The sequence below is a fragment of the Penaeus vannamei genome, chromosome 6, assembly GCF_042767895.1.
Source record: "Penaeus vannamei isolate JL-2024 chromosome 6, ASM4276789v1, whole genome shotgun sequence".
Classification (NCBI taxonomy): Eukaryota; Metazoa; Arthropoda; class Malacostraca; order Decapoda; family Penaeidae; genus Penaeus; species Penaeus vannamei.
In genome coordinates this window covers 47,698,833-47,717,616 of record NC_091554.1, presented here as the reverse complement: position 1 = coordinate 47,717,616, position 18,784 = coordinate 47,698,833, and the positions used below count along the sequence as shown (strand labels likewise).

The following is an 18,784-nucleotide window of genomic DNA, read 5'->3' as shown; positions in this document are numbered from 1 at the left end:
AACAGTAACCATAAAATATATACTGTTTGACTGATGACGTTGATGGTACCAGAATAACACTTGCAGATTTTTAAATGATTAAAACAAATAATTGTGCTAGACGTTAAAGGTCATATCTTATAGTAGATTTTCCTATCGTTTGGCAAATAAGATTTAGAGAGTAATTAAAGAACCGTGTATATATTGGTCGCGTTTGGCAACACCTGTAGTAAAAAAAAAAAACAAAAAAAAAACGCATAACCTTAAAACTAAGAATTTAGACTTTCAGAACTTTTTGCTTTTATCTTTTATTTTCGAGTCTGACTAATGAACACTAAGAGATATGGCGTTGTTTGGATATACCTTATGTAATAGTATATATAGATTTAGGAAACTTACAAGATTCTCGACATCTATAGCATATATAGCCCTATAGATAACCTCGATTCATAATCAGACATTCGTATATTTGGTATAATTAAGCAGATGTCATTTGCATTTAAGGAGCTCTAATGATAAATTAATATTTATATGGGAGGTATTAAGTATATATAATACATAAAAATATATCGATTGAGAAACACAGCAATAAAAACAAAAATAATAAGCGTACAAACTAGAAATAAATATATCGATGCATTAAAAACAAAAACAAAAATAAATATGATATTACCAATAAATGCTTTAATAATAATGTCACTGAGGATGATAATTATGATAATAGCACCAAACACCACAATGTAATATTAATAGCACCAGTAGAGAGATACAGGACCTGCTAATAAGATTTTTTTTTTATACCTAAGGCACACTTTATTTTATGAAATATAAACCAAATTAACTCATTAATCAGAACGGCAATATTTCATTTCAAATTATGCATCACAAAATGCACGAGGAAAACAAAACTGAAGTCGTAAATTGCTGCCTATAATTAAGTGGATGACATTTCAAACAACAAAAAAATAATTTTGGCGCCTAACCTTTGCCAAGCTGTCTTAACTTGTGGTCCACTGGCTGTTGTGGGAACGAATTGCATGAATAGTTTAATGTCGCTTTGCAGTGTTATTCTGTCCAAAATCTTTTTCGTAAATGTTTCGCTTATACAGGGAGGAAAAAGTGAGGGAAGTACGTAGGTTCTGGTAGTTCCAACACATACACACACACGCACGTGCGCGCGCGCGCGTCCGTATCATGTATATTTATGTGTATGTGTGCGCATGTACCTGTGGATGTATATGTATATGTAGATGTGTGTGTGTGTGTGCGTGTACATATGCATGTGGATGTATATACACGTGTGTGTGTGTGTACGTATAGGCGAGGAGCGCGCGTGCTTATGCAGTAGCAGCACAATATTACTGGGTCTAGTTTAAAGACACAGTTATTACACCTTTCAAATACCTATGATCACTCTTCCAACGTGTAATCATCCTATAAATAACTCAGGTGCTGACGCCATGTCCAAAATTATACGGAAAAAGAAAAATCCTTTAGTTCATTTAGTCTTTGTTATTTAAGGTTGCAATAAACCAATTGATTTTTTTTTTAATAAATCCCACTGGAAAATTACACAGTTATACTTACATATTAAGTTGTAGAGGAGATGATATATCAAATAATCAAAGTAATGAGTTGGAATTTGAGTCCATTGTTTTTCGTAATATCGAGTTAATCGTCAGTTTCTGTATATGAAAAAGGCACGTATGCTAGTGCGTGGGTCAGCATCCATTTTTCCTTCCACTTAGACATTCAAATATACTCAGCTACACGCACATTCATACAAATCCGTGTATAGACATTTGATCATGGGCTGTTTGCCTGTGTGCGTGTGTCTGTATGTGTGTTTGTGCGGGCGGGTGTGTGCGTGTGTGTGTGTTAAGTGTGCCCCAACATTATCTAACTGAACTAATTCCCCCCCAGACTCTTCCCTCCCCCTAATATTCCTTACAGAATATGCCATCGCCGTACAGGTGTACATCAGTACACGTAGTATTATAAATATATTTACCCACATACAGATCAGGGCAGGCATTACGTTACGCGACTCGAAAGAAAACATAGAACGTAGATCTGCGAATGCACCATGGAAAACCGGTCTCTCCACAGGAATTCCTGAAGAGATGAATGAAATCTTGGAACTTCAGTTTTATGCCTGATCATTTTTTTAAATCTTTGGTCTACACGTGAACCTGCAGTCAAGGTGTTGGGATTACTTTAGCGTCCTTATGGTCATGTTGTGAATTAATGATCCTGTTTGCACCTGTCTGCTTTAATTTTCACTTTGCAGTATGCAGAAGTACCCCATCGAGAACACCATTTTAATCGTATTAAAAATACCCCCACTCCCCGAACGGTGTGGCTTGGAGAGTGTACAGATAGCCAGCTACTAACAGATAGATAGATGGAAGAAAAAGAAAAAGGAAAGGAAGAAATGAAGAGAAAAGGAGAGAGACGTGGTCATGGTGTCACACTAGAGCAAAAACAGACACGCTATCACTTGCACTCGACTAACCGGCATACGCGGGGGAAAATCAATTGTTTTGATCATGAATCGTATTCATTGTGACAAATGTAGAAAAGTTATGGATGAGGATGAATATCTTCACAATACAACTGGTGTAACTGATTTCAAATATATCTTAGAAACACGCGCATTTGATGAATATGTATCCGAAACCGGTTAAATGCATCTCTCATATTGAAAAGATCTTCATTCTCATCTATATCTTTTGTGCATACTTTTAGCATGTATCTTTTCCTCATTTCTTTGCGCCTTGTTTAAAATCAGACCTCTTTTGTGCAATATACTTACATATTTGCCACCTTATTTGATAAAACATCTTTTCAAGTAATTCTTATCAACTTATTGGACGTATAAAGTGGGACTTAATTTTCGCGTTTGATTTCGTCAACTCTGTCTACTTATGATTATTTTTTTCCTAATCAGTCAATATTGAATCTTACAAATGACGCTCCCTTTTTAGGAACTTGCATAATTTTCCAACTGACAAACCTTACTGAGTTGGCTTACACTGCGGTACTAGTATCCAATTCCAGTTATATCTGGTTGTGGGGATCGGTGTCCAATACACACGCACCTGTTTTAGAAGGTACCGGTTTGTTCTTGCATGTGCATGTTTTACTTAGAATACATGAATTCTTGACGACTAACACAGAATAATACTTTGAAATATTCCCACCGGAAACATGTATACTCACTTCGAAGTATAATAATTGCATACCTAGAGTGAGAAGTACATTTGTTTATATTTTAATTTCTCTTCTTTATATGGTCTAAAAGCACACAGCTGAATATTTTTTAGAATATATTTCTTCCTGTTAAATATGTATTTTTTTATAATGCTGGGAATCAATCATCCTTCGTGCAACAGTTCTAATCTGCATATTGCTAAGGGTAATTATGCATCAATAAGAGACCAAATAGACACTTTATGCAGAGTAAAACAGTTATCTTGCCAAATTATAATGCCTTTTCCTCAAGAAGTTGTAGCAAGTTATCTCTTAGCCTCTAGTACCCCCCAAAAAAAATTATATATATATATATATATATATATATATATATATATATATATATATATATATATATATATATATATATATATATATATATACATACTTCCACAGAACTCTCCTTAAACTGTCAAATACTTTTGTATTCCATAGAAACATTTACCCATGTGGATAATCCTACACATAATGCAGCCAGGAATCAAATCTAAATCAAAGAAAAATTGAGTCAACCAACAATGATTCCATTTTCTCATTTATTACAAAACTTCAACATTAGACTGTTAAATATACAGTAGGTGAAGTGTGATTCATACAACTATATCAAATAAAGATGGCCAATGGCATTGTGACTTGGGATGCAGATGGTGCCTGAAGTTTTTCCTCGGCTTGACATGGTGGAGAAAACATCCAAAAATGATAACCAGTTCCTGTGTATAAAACATTTTATTGTACAGGTACTGCCGCCTGTCTTTGCTTTGCAGTGTTGTTACGCTCACAACGATACAGAGAAACCCTCCTTCTCTAAATATAACACAATATTTCTTTTTGTTTTTGTAATATAGTAATAATAAAAGAAAACTATATGATATTATGAAAATGAGACACAAGTAGTTTTGCCTTCCTGATAACTTTTTAAAACCAGGCCTTAGAATATCACATTCGTTTTAGGTGAATACATGCCTACACACGCTTAGAAAGAATTAGTTCAGATATTTATTATATCAAAGGTAATACCACTAAAAACACTTGTAATATTATGCAATTAAGAAATTAACATTTCTGAAATTAAGGGATATAAATGTGTTGATTTTCTTAAATTATCAACAGACATCCTTGTCATCCTTGACATATAGAACATAATAACAGCTTAGAGGCTCTCTCATTCACCAAACATTACAGCACTGACTTAAATTCTGCAAAAAAAACAAAATAAACAATACACATACTCCCAATCATATCTGTGTATGTACTCTATAATCAGATGTATTATGAAAACATGATACTTGCATGGATGTACATGGAAATGTGAATGAAATTATGTTACTTACTCTATCAAAGCATTAAATCTCGTCTCTCTTTGACACTGGTACCTTGCCAATCCACTCAACAACTGAGGGACTTTCTTTTACTTCCAATACATAATTCAATTTACACTTATGACTGCAGCTCAGCCAACCTGCCACCTGCAAACACACAAATCTAGCAAGGCTTAACGAGCTTGCTTTAAAAATAAAAGTTCTACTCTCATATATATAGACCTACATACATCTTTTGCCCTTATGCAGAAAAGGGGGGGATGGGAGGGGTTATGCCTCTCTGATGGCATCAGCAAGAAAAGCTTGCACTCACAGGCATACTGACGTTTATTTCATCTTGCACAAGTAGCGCAGCTGCAACATCTTCACATCAGCATGGTCAAGCTTCACCACTCCTTCACTGTGATCAATCGAAAGAAGGTTCCCTGTCTGTTCCCTTTCTTCTCCAAAGATTACCTGGAAAGATGAAAAGTTTTTTCTTTTAATCATGTTGATATTATATGTACAGTAAGGATACATTAATATATTAAATATTGATCACTGTCAATTAAAATGTGGACAGCATAAAGGCATACAAATTATATTTCAAAGGTATTACAGAAGAAAGAAAAGATATGGACAAGAAGCTGAAGGAGAACAAGAAAAATAAAAAAAAGACAAGAAGCTGGAGAACAAGAAAAAGAAAAAGAAAGACAAGAAAGTGAAGGAGAAGATGGGGAAAAGAAAAAGATGGACAAGGAGAAGGAAAATGACAAAAGGAAAGTGAAGGTTGAGAAGATGGGGGAAAAAGAAAACAAAGAACAAGAACAAAGACAAGGGGAAAGTGAAGGAGATTTGAAAGAAAAGAAAAAAGAAAGAGAGAAAAAAAGGGAGTGGGAAAAATGGTATTCTGGGAGGCAGGGGAATAAATATTCAACTAAGAGAAGAAAAGCAACTTCAGCACAATCAATCCCACTGACCTTGACCCGATCACCCTGGGCAGGAGTCACAGGTTCCAGGTGCTCCCCAAGAATATTGACGACTCGCTCCTCCTCTGGCAGGAACACCGAACACATCCCACCCTGTAAAAAGAAAATATCAGCAATAATTCTCTGCTCTTATAAAAAAATTCCTCAATGATAACTGAAGTTCCAGTTTGATTTAACTTCAAAAAATGTAAATATACAACAAAAATTTGAACAAGGGGTAGAATGTGTGGTACTTACAGAGACTCCTCGGATAACACCTGTCTGGTCAATCAGACCAGAGTCATCATGGGTCTCCTTGATTCTCACCACAATGTCCGTTGTCTGCCAGTCATGCATGCTGAGAGAATCTAGGCCTGCTGGGACAAGAAAAGTATGATAGATACTTCCAATGAGGTTACGGAAGACAGAGTGCTGAATGATGATGATAATAATAATCACCAAAATTATTGTTATAATAACTGTATCTAAAGCAATTACAATTATAATCATTATCATAATAAGTATGATAATTATATTGACAGAAAAATATAATCAAAAAAGATTCAGACTGACTAAAAATTTGTATATAACTGAAACACAGCAACCCATACCTGCTCCCGGTGTCTGAGGATTGTACGGGGAAGGAGCTCCAGGTGTCATTGGGCTGTACGAGGCCAGAGGAGATGGAGAAGCATAACCTGATCCAGGCGAGGGGGAGCCCTGGTATCCTGTACCTGGACTTGGGGTTCCAGCATATCCAGCAGGACTTCCACCAGCTGTAATAAAACACAAACACCTTGAGCAAAAATGCTGAAATGTGTTTTTTCAAGAACAGCTCATCATCTGAAATTCAAAGTAAATAGTAATTGTAAAATGAACCATATATATTGCATCAAAGGTAGAAAAGGTATGAATGAGAATGAGTATGTTCACAATACAATAAATCTCTTGCATTGTATAGATATTCATTCTCACTCTTACCTTCTCTAATTGTCAACCATTAAAACTATCAAAACTCACGCTGGTATCCTGAAGGTGAGGGCTCAGCTTGGTATGGGCTGTAGTTGTGGTCTGAGCTGTACACTGTGCCAGGGGTCTGAGGGGTGTATGGACCCTGGCCTGCATCAGACTGGTAGCCTGGAGTACCTGTGTATTTTCAAGGAAAAATTAGGAAGTATCCCAAGGTAGTAAAAGAGTGGAATTTGTTATGAAAACACCAGATACCAATTGGTTTTTGAGAGTATCTCTTTAGTAGCCCCCTTATTACTAACCAGGATTGTAAGCTGGAGAAGGTGAGGCATCATCGTAGGAGTATTCATCGAATTCTGAATTCCTTGCAGGAGTGTTGGTGATGGTAGGATCCCATGCCGATTGTCTGGAGATGGATATACAAGATAAATCATATGATGAAGTACAGTACCTCCAATTTTAATTAATTTAATTACCTTTTCATATATGATAATACAAAGCACAGTCACATTTGATATTAAAATTAGACAAGCTAAACATAAATCAAGATATATAATGATATAAACCAAGAGCAAGGTAACCATCTTTTGACTCACCTGCCAGGTGTTGCTGACCCATCGTGTGATGGAGTCATGCTGCCATAATGAGGTGTACGTGACCCTTCGTACTGAGGAGTCTGTGAGCCATACATTGGAGTGCGTGATCCAGTGTTGCCATACATGGGAGTAGCTGAGCCGGCCCAGGTGGGAGTGCGGGCATAGGAGGTGACGGATCCAGACCTGGCAGTGGCCCCCACTGCTGCCACACGGGATCTGTCCACAATAATAGTCTGGCACTTGGAGTGGAGCTCCACACGCACAGTCGAATCAGTGGCATCCTTGACAATACCAACGTGACCTGGAGAATGTGAAAAGTGGATCAGCATTTTTGCCTTCAATGTACCAGTCATCCTGGCAATATTGTCAATACTGCTTCACAATTGAAATAAACTGCACAAAAAGGGGAAAAATCACCTTTGTACGGTCCCTGTGTGATCTTAATAGTCTGTCCAATGATACCGCGATCACGGCCCATGCCTCTCCCTCGTCCTCGTCCACGGTTCCTATCCCCAAAGCCACGGTCTGCACCCCCTCGATCAGGCGCACCGCCGCCAGCAGGGTGGGCTGGGGAGCTGAGTCGAGGGGACATGAATCCTGTGCCCATGCCCATTCCACCCACTCCCAGGCCTCCACCCGAGGACTGTAGAAAGAGAATGATAAATAACAGGTCTCCATAAATAAAAAGGAGATGACTTTACTTCAAGCAAGAGCCAAATGTAGTACTGGTACTAAAATTTCACAAATATGTAGCCATTCTTTTGTAACAGAATCAACATCGTTACTCACCTTTGCACCACCAGCCTGAACTAAATGCCTTGTCTTGCACACAAAAATACCACCATTCTCAATCATCATCTTCGAGTGGAGGAAGGCAAAGTTGCGATACAAATGACGAATCTCACCTTGACGACCCTGGAATTCAGAAACAGGAACATGTTAGTGAAATTACTCTCATCAGTAAAACGACACACACACAAAAAAGTTAGTGTTTTAGTTGAATGACTTCACTTTAATCTAATGCTTCAATTCCCGACTCTCTATGCCAGAGAGACACATGAAGACTATCGTAAGCTGAGAGAATGCCGATGAGTCATAAGTCACTATAAATACTGATAAAATACATGATGAACTTTGTCCTTTTTTATATCTTACGGAAACTTACACATGGGTTAGAATAAACATATATGAGGTAACAATCCTATAGGTCTTATGTTTGCATCAATATATCTTTTCCAATTCAGGTTATATAAATATGATAAGCAGTCTTGAATGATGTTACAGAAAGACCAAGAGAGAAATAAGGAAAAATAATCACTATAAACAAGGAGAGTAAACTATTCAAAATGCAAAAACAACAACAAAAAATGAAAATGAAAAATAAACTTACCGAATGCGGGCCGTCAATAACCTTAACGACATCTTTGACCTGAATGGTGTTCTGCTCCGAGTCGAGGGCCATGGCTCTGCGGTTCTCCTTCTTCTTGTGCACAGCCTGGGGCTTGACATGAACCAGCTTACCATGCATGTTGAGGACCTGGAAGTTCTCCTTCTCCAGGCGCACGATGACGGCAACAGTTTGAGCACTGTGAGGTGGGAGAGGAAGTGTAAAAACCACAAGTTCTAGATGATTTACAGCCGAGAATAAAATCAAATAGAAAAATACCAGAAATGGAAAATTCAAATGAAGGAATGAAATCAAGAATAAAGGAAAATCAAGGGTACATGAACAACAAGAAATGGCAGACACTTACTCTAGTGATACCAAGTCTCCCCACTGGTACTGTCCAAGGGAGTCCACACCTGTTGCTACGTCCGCACACAACTGGAGATCTCGAGGCAAGACCTGCCAACCAAAATGGGTTTTAAAGCAAGATTTGACCACAGGTCTCCAAACTGTAATACAACAAATCCATTTTGCTAGAAAAGAGAGAGAAAATTGATCATGACCTGGAATGAAGACTTTCTTACCTTGAGCTCGTGCATAGTCAAGTCAGAGAAGAGGACAATCATGTTTTCCTCTACACGGACAATAAGCCCAGTGTCTCCCTCGTAGCGGCCAGCAATCACCTTCACGTGATCTCCCTGACTGAAATACTTTTTCAACTCATGAGCCATGAACTCAAGCTCATCCTTGAGGTCTTCGTGCCTGGGTAAGATGGTGATCTTGTTGCCTGAAAGACAAAACAATAAAGTTAATTCTAATGCAAATAAAATCTAATAATTAATTTCAAAATACTAATAAAGTAGACACCAAACAGTAGGAAAAAAAATACAAGCCAATACAGACCAAAAACCAACAATTATACTTTACCATCAACACGTGTGACGCGGCCCATCAAGTTCATCAATTCACCCTCGCACACCTCAACATTATCTCCAGGTGCAAAGCTGTGCCCTTCATCCTCACGATTGGAGGTGGTGAGCTGGGGAAATAGTTGGGAGTTTGAATTAGTTTTGGGATTACTGACCACTCTCTCTCCAATGAAGAAGAGAAATTTAAAGCAATTTCTTTGAAGAAAGAGCATATAACTGTCTATATCAAAAGAATAATGATTTTGACCATAACTTCATAGACTTAGTTGATAAACAAATTTGTAAACAACATTATATATTCATTCTTGTGAGACCAACTAACAAACTGGTTGAGCAGGAATCAAAACTATTCAGTATATGGAACCTAAGTACTCCTTTTAGCTTATCCTTTCAGTACACACACCCACTCCAGATCCCACAGACCCTTTGCAGGATGCATACCTCCATATCTGCCAGACTCTGCTCCTCAAACTTCTCCAGCTCACTAAGTGTCGGCTTGACACCATCAGCCATGATGGCCGACATGGCAAAGGTCTTGTACAGGTATCCCTTGCGAGTGAAACGGTTGCCCTCGAAGATGAGGAAGTCACCATCCTGTGTAACTTCACCACCAATGGCCCTGATGGCATCGATGTCAAAGAGCTTCTGTGCCGGCCGGCGGAACTTCTTTCTCTTGAGGTCATTGTCAGACTGGCTAGATCTGTTGGATGCAATCACAAGGTTATAACTTTTCCAAATTTATATTGCTTCACATGCAGGAGTAAAAATTACTAAAGATTAAGTAAAAAGATGACAAAACTAATCAATAAAAGAGTAACAAAAAAGTGGATATGAAACCAATTACAAATAATCATATTATAAAAACTGAATCAGGAAAAGCAGTTTTCGAGTGACAGATAATTGCTTTTCTGAACTGAAATTGCATGAAGTTCATGAAAGCATTCATGTGTAAAGAAAACAAAAAACAAAATCAATGTAAACAAACTAATTATCCAGTATCAATAGGTTCATGTTTAACTACATTTACTTTAAAGATTATACTCTTTATATAACTGAATTTACTTCAATTAAAACAACACCTCTGTGCAATGACAAAGTAGAATGAGACAGACCAAAATACATTTATAGAGAAAAACACTGATGGAAAAAAAAACTAAAAGACATGAAAAATTTGTAAAAATAAAAATATCTCCCCACTATGGTTTACCTCAATGCTCCTCTCATGCGAGTGTAGTCAATACGTGGAATGAGCTTCAGGTGAACATTGTTCTGTGAAGCATCAACGTAGTCCACCTGAGCCAAATCATCCTTGAAGATACCTGGAAAGAGGCAATTTGTCATTTAAAAAATAGAGGTTTTCCTTTATGAATGGACTTGTAATCTTCTAGAAATTAGGTGTGAAAGGAGCTATCCAATTCTTAGCAAAAGAGAAGTTTCCTTTTTTTTTGCAACTATGCACCTGAACATCTGTCATTCACCAGCCAGTCTTACATACCAGATAATCTTCATATTTCAGACTAAAAAAAAAAAAAGAAAAAGAAAAAGAAAAAGAAAATTGGTAAGATTGTATTTCAGCACAGCCAAAGATTTGGTTAAAAAATTAAGGATATTCCTATCAACAGTTTCTGACACCAAGAATGCACTATTTCTTTAAGACTTGGTCAAAGACTGTCCCCAGTAATGTCAACATGGGCTTGCATTGGTACCATATTTTAAAATTAATGCTGTGTAATCACCCATATACTAGGAATCCAACATGTTTTTGAAAGGATTTACAGATCAAACTGCAAACATATCTCAGAATCTATGACATTTCATAACACCAATCCAAATTATTACCCAATATCTTACAAGAGGTGAAAAGAAAAGAAAAGAAAAAGAAAAAAAAGAAAAAATCCCCCAGTATGCTAATAAAAGGAACTCACCTCTCTTCAGCCTGACCCACGCTCCACGCTTCAAAGTGGGCACTTCCTTGACCACACGTAGCACATCTGTCATCTGACTGATGGGCACCATCTACAAGATTTTACAAGAAGCATTCGTTAGAATCACAAGAAGTCCCTCTTCTTTTTTTTCTTTCAATACTTAAGTTCACACACCAGTTCAATTACAGACTGTTTCCTACTTATCATTGTAAGATCATTTTTAAACAATCCTTAGTTTTTATATTTTGCCATTCTTCAAAATTATATCCATCATACTCAAAACTGTTAAATATCTTACAGTCTGCTGCCACGTCCCCAGCCTGAGGTTCGACACGCCTTCCATGGCAGCCTTGACGTGGGTCTGCTTATAGGCCTCAAAGTAGAGGTACCCCTTCACTCCTTCTGGAGCCACCACAGACTTGATCTGCAGCGGCTCCTCTGTGAACTGGTAAGCAATCATTTTGCGCATCAGTTGCAAGCAAGTGATCTTCTCCTCACCAATGCGACACTTGACCATCCAAAGATTAGGATCCCTGTAATGGAAAAGAATGGTCAAGAGAATGTTCATTTCAGTTGATATAACACAAAATCATATCATTATCAAATTCCCAAGTTTGATGAAAATATGCCGCATATGAATATATATACACGAGGTTTTATTCAAATTCCACTTGTAATTCCGATCTTCATCTAATCATATCAATAACGACAAACACAAAGTCACTCACTTCACACCGGGCAAGAGAGTCTGCTGGGTGATCTCATCGCTCATCTCCTCACCTCCCTCGCCGAAGCGCATGGCAGCCGACGATTCCTCGGCATACTTGCGACGGTAGTATTCTTCAATCTCCTCCTCTCGCTCATTGCTGTTGAAATGGAAGTGTTTAATTAGTTGGACATTTCTTTGCCATAAATCAAAGTTTTTCTCTCACTTTCTCTTCTGAATGGTAAAATTACAAATATAATATATATAAAACATTGGTCATAATTTTCCTCAAAGTAAACAAATGTATCAGCACTCTTGTCAATGATGACTTTCTTGTGACAATCATATAAGAGATATATGAGAGCTATCAGAGCTGAATTTACTATTCAAAAAATACAAAAGCAAATACTTACTCCCACACACTGTGAGCACGGCGATTTGCTTCAATCTCCCTGGCTGTAACACCCACTTCTTCCTTCTCATTCCCCAGTAGATCATAGTAGTCTCCCTGTTTATAAAATAAATAAATAGATTAAACTAACGAGTCAATAAAGAAATACTAAAGTAAGAAAACATTCCTCCTTTTCTGCATTGCACAGTGTCTCAGGAAGTAACAACCATAAGAAGGATATTCCAAAATAAAGTTCCCACCACCCTCAAAAAAATAATAACCAGAGCCACTCAACAGCATCCGGACAAGACAAGGGAGACCAACGCACCTCATCCTCGTCATCATCTTCCCCTTCGTCGTCGTCCACCTCGGCCTCCTCCAGGAAATAGTCAGACACCATTCCTCTCTTCTTCTTCTTCTTAGGCTGGCGGTCATCCTCCTCATCCTCCTCGCTGTCATACTCCTGGATGAAGTAGGGGGGAGAGATAGAAAGTTGTTGAATGACATACACACATATTGGGAAAGAGGAAAAATAGAAAGGTTGGTGAAATAAAGAGCAAATATTCACTGTAATCATTAAATTACATAGATATTGTTAGAGAGACAGCTTATAAACACTAATATTTACTTTCATATAAGAACAGGAATAAAAAAATAAAAGCCACCCACTGAGTTGGCAAGATCCTCCCCATCCGCCGGCTCTTCATCTCCGCTGATTTCTTCTTCGCCACTCCTTGCCTCTTCCGCCTCATCTGACCTCACTGAGCGGCTTCTGCTTCTGCTCCTACTCCTACTCCTGCTTCTGCTTCTACTCCTGCTACGGCTGCGGCTTCTGCTGCGACTCCTGCTTCTGCTCCTGCTCCGACTCCTGCTCCCAGACCTGCTGCGGCTCCTGCTTCTACTCCCACTGGCACTGCGACTTCTGCTTCTGCTGCCGCTGCGGCCTCTGCTCACACTGCGACTGCCACTCCTACTGCGGCTACGACTCCTGCGCTGCTCTCCCTGTCAGAAGCAGTAATTAGATTAAACTACAGCAAGTACTCTGGCTCAAGTGAAATTAAATCTGGGATGGAAGCAAGAATCGTACAAATATGACAAGAGAGAAATGAACAAACAGAACAGTCTGTATCGCTATAAATGAGATTTTAGTGGTTAACATTTGGCATTCAAATTCTTATGCAGGTGAAAGAAATCACTCTGAATCAAATATGAATTGTACAGACCTAAAAAATTACTGGCAAAACTGGAGAAGGTAGCAGTCTACTAATAGCCAAAATAAAAGCCTAAACACCTGAAACTATTCATGGTATTGAATAAGGTGTTGCCACATAATATTTCATTTTCCTTTCGAGAGTAAAGCCATGAAAATAATCATAATGTTATAAATCGAGAGGAAGACAGACACAGAGAGATGAGAGAAAAAAGACAGAAAAAAGATAACACTAAGGAAAGAAATACACAACCAAAAAATTGCAAGCCCTTACCTCACTATCACTTCCTCCCCTGGACTTCTCATGGTCGGAGTCGGAGTGGTAGCTAGCCTCGCTGTCCGACATTTTGGCTAGCTAGTCCCTAGTAAAGTAAAATACATTAATATCAGGTAATCCTTGGTTAAGGTGCCAGGTTGCCAATACTGACAATATTGACACCAAAGACCACTTATGTCTACTCCAGATATCTGTAAAATAATTTTTCAAAAAGCAACTAAAAACACATAAAGCATTAAGATAAAATGTCCTAAAAAACTGTACCAGGTTTCCCATTCCAGTACCCACATCCCACACTTCATTTAGAAAAAACAGCCAAGGGAACCAACACTGTCCCCTCTCACTATTAAATTCTTGCAAGAACATACCCATCTGCACCCTATCACCTAGCAAGACATCAACACCTGTTAGACTCTCTCCCTCTCTCTCATAATCAAGTATTCGTACATTTAACTCATTCACCATGCACAGATCGGTTCAGGGAAAAGAGAGGCTAAGGCAAATCAGGGTGTAATGTTATGGTGGGTGTGGCTGGAGGAATCGTTTAAAGCAGTACGAAGATATATCAACTATCCCTATATCATAGTGCAGGTGGGTGGGGGTGGAGAGAAATGGCTAGTTTTTGACAGCCTTTGCAAAATGATGCGATGATCATAGGGTAATAGTAATAGAAATAGAAATAGAAATAGTAATAGTAATAGTAATAGTAATAATAATAATAATAATAATAATAATAATAATAATAATAAATGATAATAATAATAACATTACTAACAGCAGTCTTAAATATTAGAAAATATAAAAAATCAAGGAAAAGGCTAAACAGGTGAGACATAGTTCACGCAATTGGTTCATAGGTGACAGTACTTGTGGGGCCATCTTTATGTAAAAACAATTAATAAACTCAACACACACAACGGGCAATGGCATGTACGTACATGTCATACCCGGCGCCTTAGGGTTAATGACGATGACAATGATAATAATAATAACAATAACTATAAAAACAATAATAATAATAATAACAGTAATTATAAAAACAATAATAATAACAATAACAACAACAATAATAATAACTACATTAACAACAACAATAATACTAATACAACTAATAACAACAAGAACAACAAAACATCAATAACAATAACAATAATATGATAAAATACCAATGATAACAACAACAATAATGATGATAGTGACAACAATTAAAATGAAAACAATAAGATCAAAAACAAAAATAATAGCAACTATTGGAACAACAATAACAAATGTAACTATTTACAACACCTACAGTAGTCTTCACAGTCGGACCTTAAACATGAAATTACACCAACAAGATCCATTCAAAGCAATTCAACCAAACGAATACAGTCTAACCCAATCAATCCTAAGATATTTTCAACCAAGGAGAAAATATACAGCACATAGAATAAGTTCACAAGAATTTGGAATTTTCTGTGGTCCTCCTTGATTTTGATAGAGAGCAGGTGAGGTCATACATATGAAAACAAAAGGACTAGGTCAGGCCTGGGTATTCCGCAGAAAGTGGGTAAAGTGGCTGGTCCGACTGCCACTCTAAAACTAATCTAGTCAGCCTATTAAAACCTTTCTATTAAACCCTCTAATAATAAACAATTCCCTTCTATCTTTTCCCAACGCACACCAAATGCAACCAAACTCGACTCAGCTCGAGCTAGTCCCACTCAACCAAAATCAATTCAATGCAACCAAACTCAACTCAGGCAAGATGTGCCTAAAACTCTCACGCCAAGTGCTCTTGTAACATTTCCCTATGACAATCGGAGCATCTGCTCCCCATATCCCATGACAACTTCAACCCATGTTTTTCATCTTTCAAACTGAAATGCAACAATTTAGATGCAATGTATGGCTCGAAAAATATTTGACAAATACGAGTATTTTAGGTAACTGTTCCCTAAACAGGGGGTGCAAGTCCCTCTATACTCCCTTTATCAGCACTTCATGCAAACTTAGTGAAAATGGACATTAAGAACTCTGGCTGCATGAAGGTGTTGTGGACTAATGCCATCTTTCCTGGTGGCAATTAAGGCATCTCGCAATGCGACGCGACATTTTCATCATTTACCAGTAAATATAAGGCCACTGCAGCTTAAACTATGTTTCTCCTTACTCTATTTTTTACACTCTACAAGATGAGCATGTCCATTTTCCTCTATCTCCACGCGTCGTCTTGGTAACTTACACTGTACTTTAAACTGGTGAGAGAAAGATGTTGGCAAAATAAACAATTTTCCTTGTCTCTATGGTAAGTAATTCAGCGCAATTTTCATTAAAGTTACACCAGTCAATATATAGCACCTGCTACAATCAAATATTCTATATATTTTATCAAAATACCCTTGTTAAAATCAAATATTCTATATAGTTTCAGGAATATTGTTCATGAAAAAACCTTCAAATTTAAAAAAATAATAATTATAAAAGCAAAATCCTAATTACCCTATATCTAAGACAAACATCCTGATCTTCAAGTGAAAAATGTTGCATTACATGTACTAAAAGCACAAAATATTATACAGTACAGTCAAAACCATCAAATTCAACCCAAAGTCACGTCAACCGATCCGAGCCAACCTGGAATAGAAATCAACAAAATAAATTAATTAGGAACAGATTAAGACATGACGTTTTGTCCCCGCCACAGAGACGTAAAAAAAAAAAAAATCTCCATTTAGTTTGTTGCATCTCACAGGGAATCCCATGTGGGTCATAATCGTCACAAACTTTCATTCTCTTCCTACTGGGGTCGCGTTTCATTTTTTTCATTTCCTTCGTTTGCAAACATTGTCTTTGTATTCTTGTTCACCTAAAGATCCAGACTGACAGAAATGTGTTGTCACTCTACAAACAAACAAGAGTAAACATACAAATAAACACAAACAAAACAAACCAATAAACATACAAACAAACTAATAGACAATGAAATAAACCAAACAAACATAAATAAACCAAACAACAAATATGTAATAAACCAAACAATAACCATAAATAAACCAAACAATAAATATATAATAAACCAAATAAACATACAAATCAACCAAACAAAAAACACACACAAACAAAAACAAACAGACAAACAAACACAAACAAGACAAAAATCATCACTAACACATCATAAAAAGTAAAAAAAAAAAAAAAAGAAAGAAAACCCAACAAAAAACGACCTTTTAATCAAATCTGAAAACTCACGATAACAACTGATAATAAAAACAAAAACTTCATCAAATTCGTCGATTTATTAATTATACAGAACTTCTTTAACTCGTAAATGGTCGACTACGTGAAGATTAAGATAAAATAAGGTCATAAAAGGTTGTGAAATAATAAAAGGAATTACGAAAAACATTTGTAAACATTACGTATTTTCAAGACATTTTTTAGTTATTTATTTCTTTAATTGGAACTTATTTACGGAATATAATACTCTTCCAGAAGAAAAAGACAGGAGATAAGACTTTAAAGGTAATAATAATAAGAGGAATTAATAAGAAAAATAAGAATAAAAGGAGAGAAAAAAATCAAAATAACCCGACATATTTTTCTCTCCCGCATCGAGACGGCAAAATCACCGCCCTCCTTATTTCCCCTTCCCGGCGCCAAAATACGGGCTGTTCCCCACCTTTTCGGGTCTCTCCTCCTTCTCGGTGCGCTGGAGAGGATTCCCGCGTCGCCAAAATCCCAGAAATAAGCTTCGTGGAGGAACCGAGAGAAATTTAACGCGGAGGAGCACGCACAAGGTCCTCCCTCACCCAAGATGGCCGAGCGACTGAGGCCGAGTTGAGCGTCGGCCATTGAACCGGGCGCGTGGTTCCTTTTTGGCATGGCGGTTCGGGATTTTTTATGGATTTTGTTATCTTTCCTCATATTATGGCGAATATGGCGAACAGTATGGTTTCGTTTCGAAAACGATAATTAGGGAGAGTTTTAAAGGCTAATTTTGATATTATTCTGGGTTTAGGGATGGGGTATTTTCGCGGGTTTTTGGAGTACTTCAAGTTCGCGGGAATTTTTATTGGTCGATTTTGTGAAAGCAGTATTACTTGTTTTAAAATGCAAGTGAACGTGCCAGAACCTAGGAGACATACCTGAGACTTGAATTACATTTCAACAGCTCCATTGAGCATGTCTTCCCCCTCTTTATGTATGTATGTATGCATGTATATTTTTATATATATATATATATATATATATATATATATATATATATATATATATATATATATATATATATATATATATATATATATATATACATACATATATATATACATATACATATATATATATAATGTCATTATATATATATACATGTATGTATACATGTATCTATCTATCTATCTATCTATCTATCTATCTATATATATGTGTGTGTGTGTGTGTGTGTGTGTGTGTGTGTGTGTGTGTGTGTGTGTGTGTGTGTGTGTGTGTGTGTGTGTGTGTGTGCGTGTGTGTGTGTGTGTGTGTGTGTATGAGTGAGTATGTTTATATGTATATATATATATTTTTATATATACATACATACATACATATATATATATATATATATATATATATGTGTGTGTGTGTGTGTGTGTGTGTGTATATATATAAAAACATATAAATATATATATATATATATATATATATATATATATATATATATATATATATATGTGTGTGTGTGTGTGTGTGTGTGTGTGTGTGTGTGTGTGTGTGTGTGTGTGCGTGCGTGTGTGTGTGTGCGTCATTATATAAATATATTTTTATATATACATACATACATATATATATATATATATATATATATATATATATATATATATATATATATATATATATATATATATATATATATATATATATATATACATACATA

At 36.7% G+C, this 18,784-nt stretch overlaps 1 protein-coding gene across 2 annotated transcripts; it reads right to left on the bottom strand.

The window, feature by feature from the left end:
• Positions 1-3,753: 3,753 nt before the first annotated feature.
• Positions 3,754-17,699, bottom strand: Spt5 (Transcription elongation factor subunit Spt5). 2 transcript variants are annotated; one of them, XM_027361331.2, is made up of 23 exons: positions 17,549-17,699; positions 13,885-13,972; positions 13,070-13,402; positions 12,729-12,863; positions 12,423-12,517; positions 12,032-12,169; positions 11,602-11,836; positions 11,304-11,394; positions 10,586-10,697; positions 9,820-10,078; positions 9,377-9,488; positions 9,034-9,236; positions 8,817-8,908; positions 8,453-8,648; positions 7,852-7,977; positions 7,480-7,705; positions 7,063-7,363; positions 6,769-6,872; positions 6,518-6,643; positions 6,109-6,273; positions 5,756-5,874; positions 5,510-5,611; positions 3,754-5,006 (listed from the first exon to the last, which is right to left on the bottom strand). In XM_027361331.2, the coding sequence occupies exons 2-23, from the start codon at positions 13,954-13,956 to the stop codon at positions 4,878-4,880; spliced, it is 3,471 nt and encodes a 1,156-aa protein (XP_027217132.1). In that variant the 5' UTR covers positions 13,957-13,972; positions 17,549-17,699; the 3' UTR covers positions 3,754-4,877. The 2 variants fall into 2 exon arrangements, with proteins under 2 accessions (XP_027217132.1, XP_027217140.1); XM_027361339.2 differs by having other exon boundaries at positions 5,756-5,871.
• Positions 17,700-18,784: the final 1,085 nt, after the last annotated feature.

Coding starts and splice junctions, on each gene's coding strand:
- Spt5 (XM_027361331.2), bottom strand. CDS start 13,956: ATGTCGGACAGCGAGGCTAGCTACCACTCCGACTCCGACCATGAGAAG. Junction 13,403..13,884: donor GGGGAGGAAGTGATAGTGAG/GTAAGGGCTTGC, acceptor TGCTTCTGACAG/GGAGAGCAGCGCAGGAGTCG. Junction 11,837..12,031: donor ACTCTCTTGCCCGGTGTGAA/GTGAGTGACTTT, acceptor TTTCCATTACAG/GGATCCTAATCTTTGGATGG.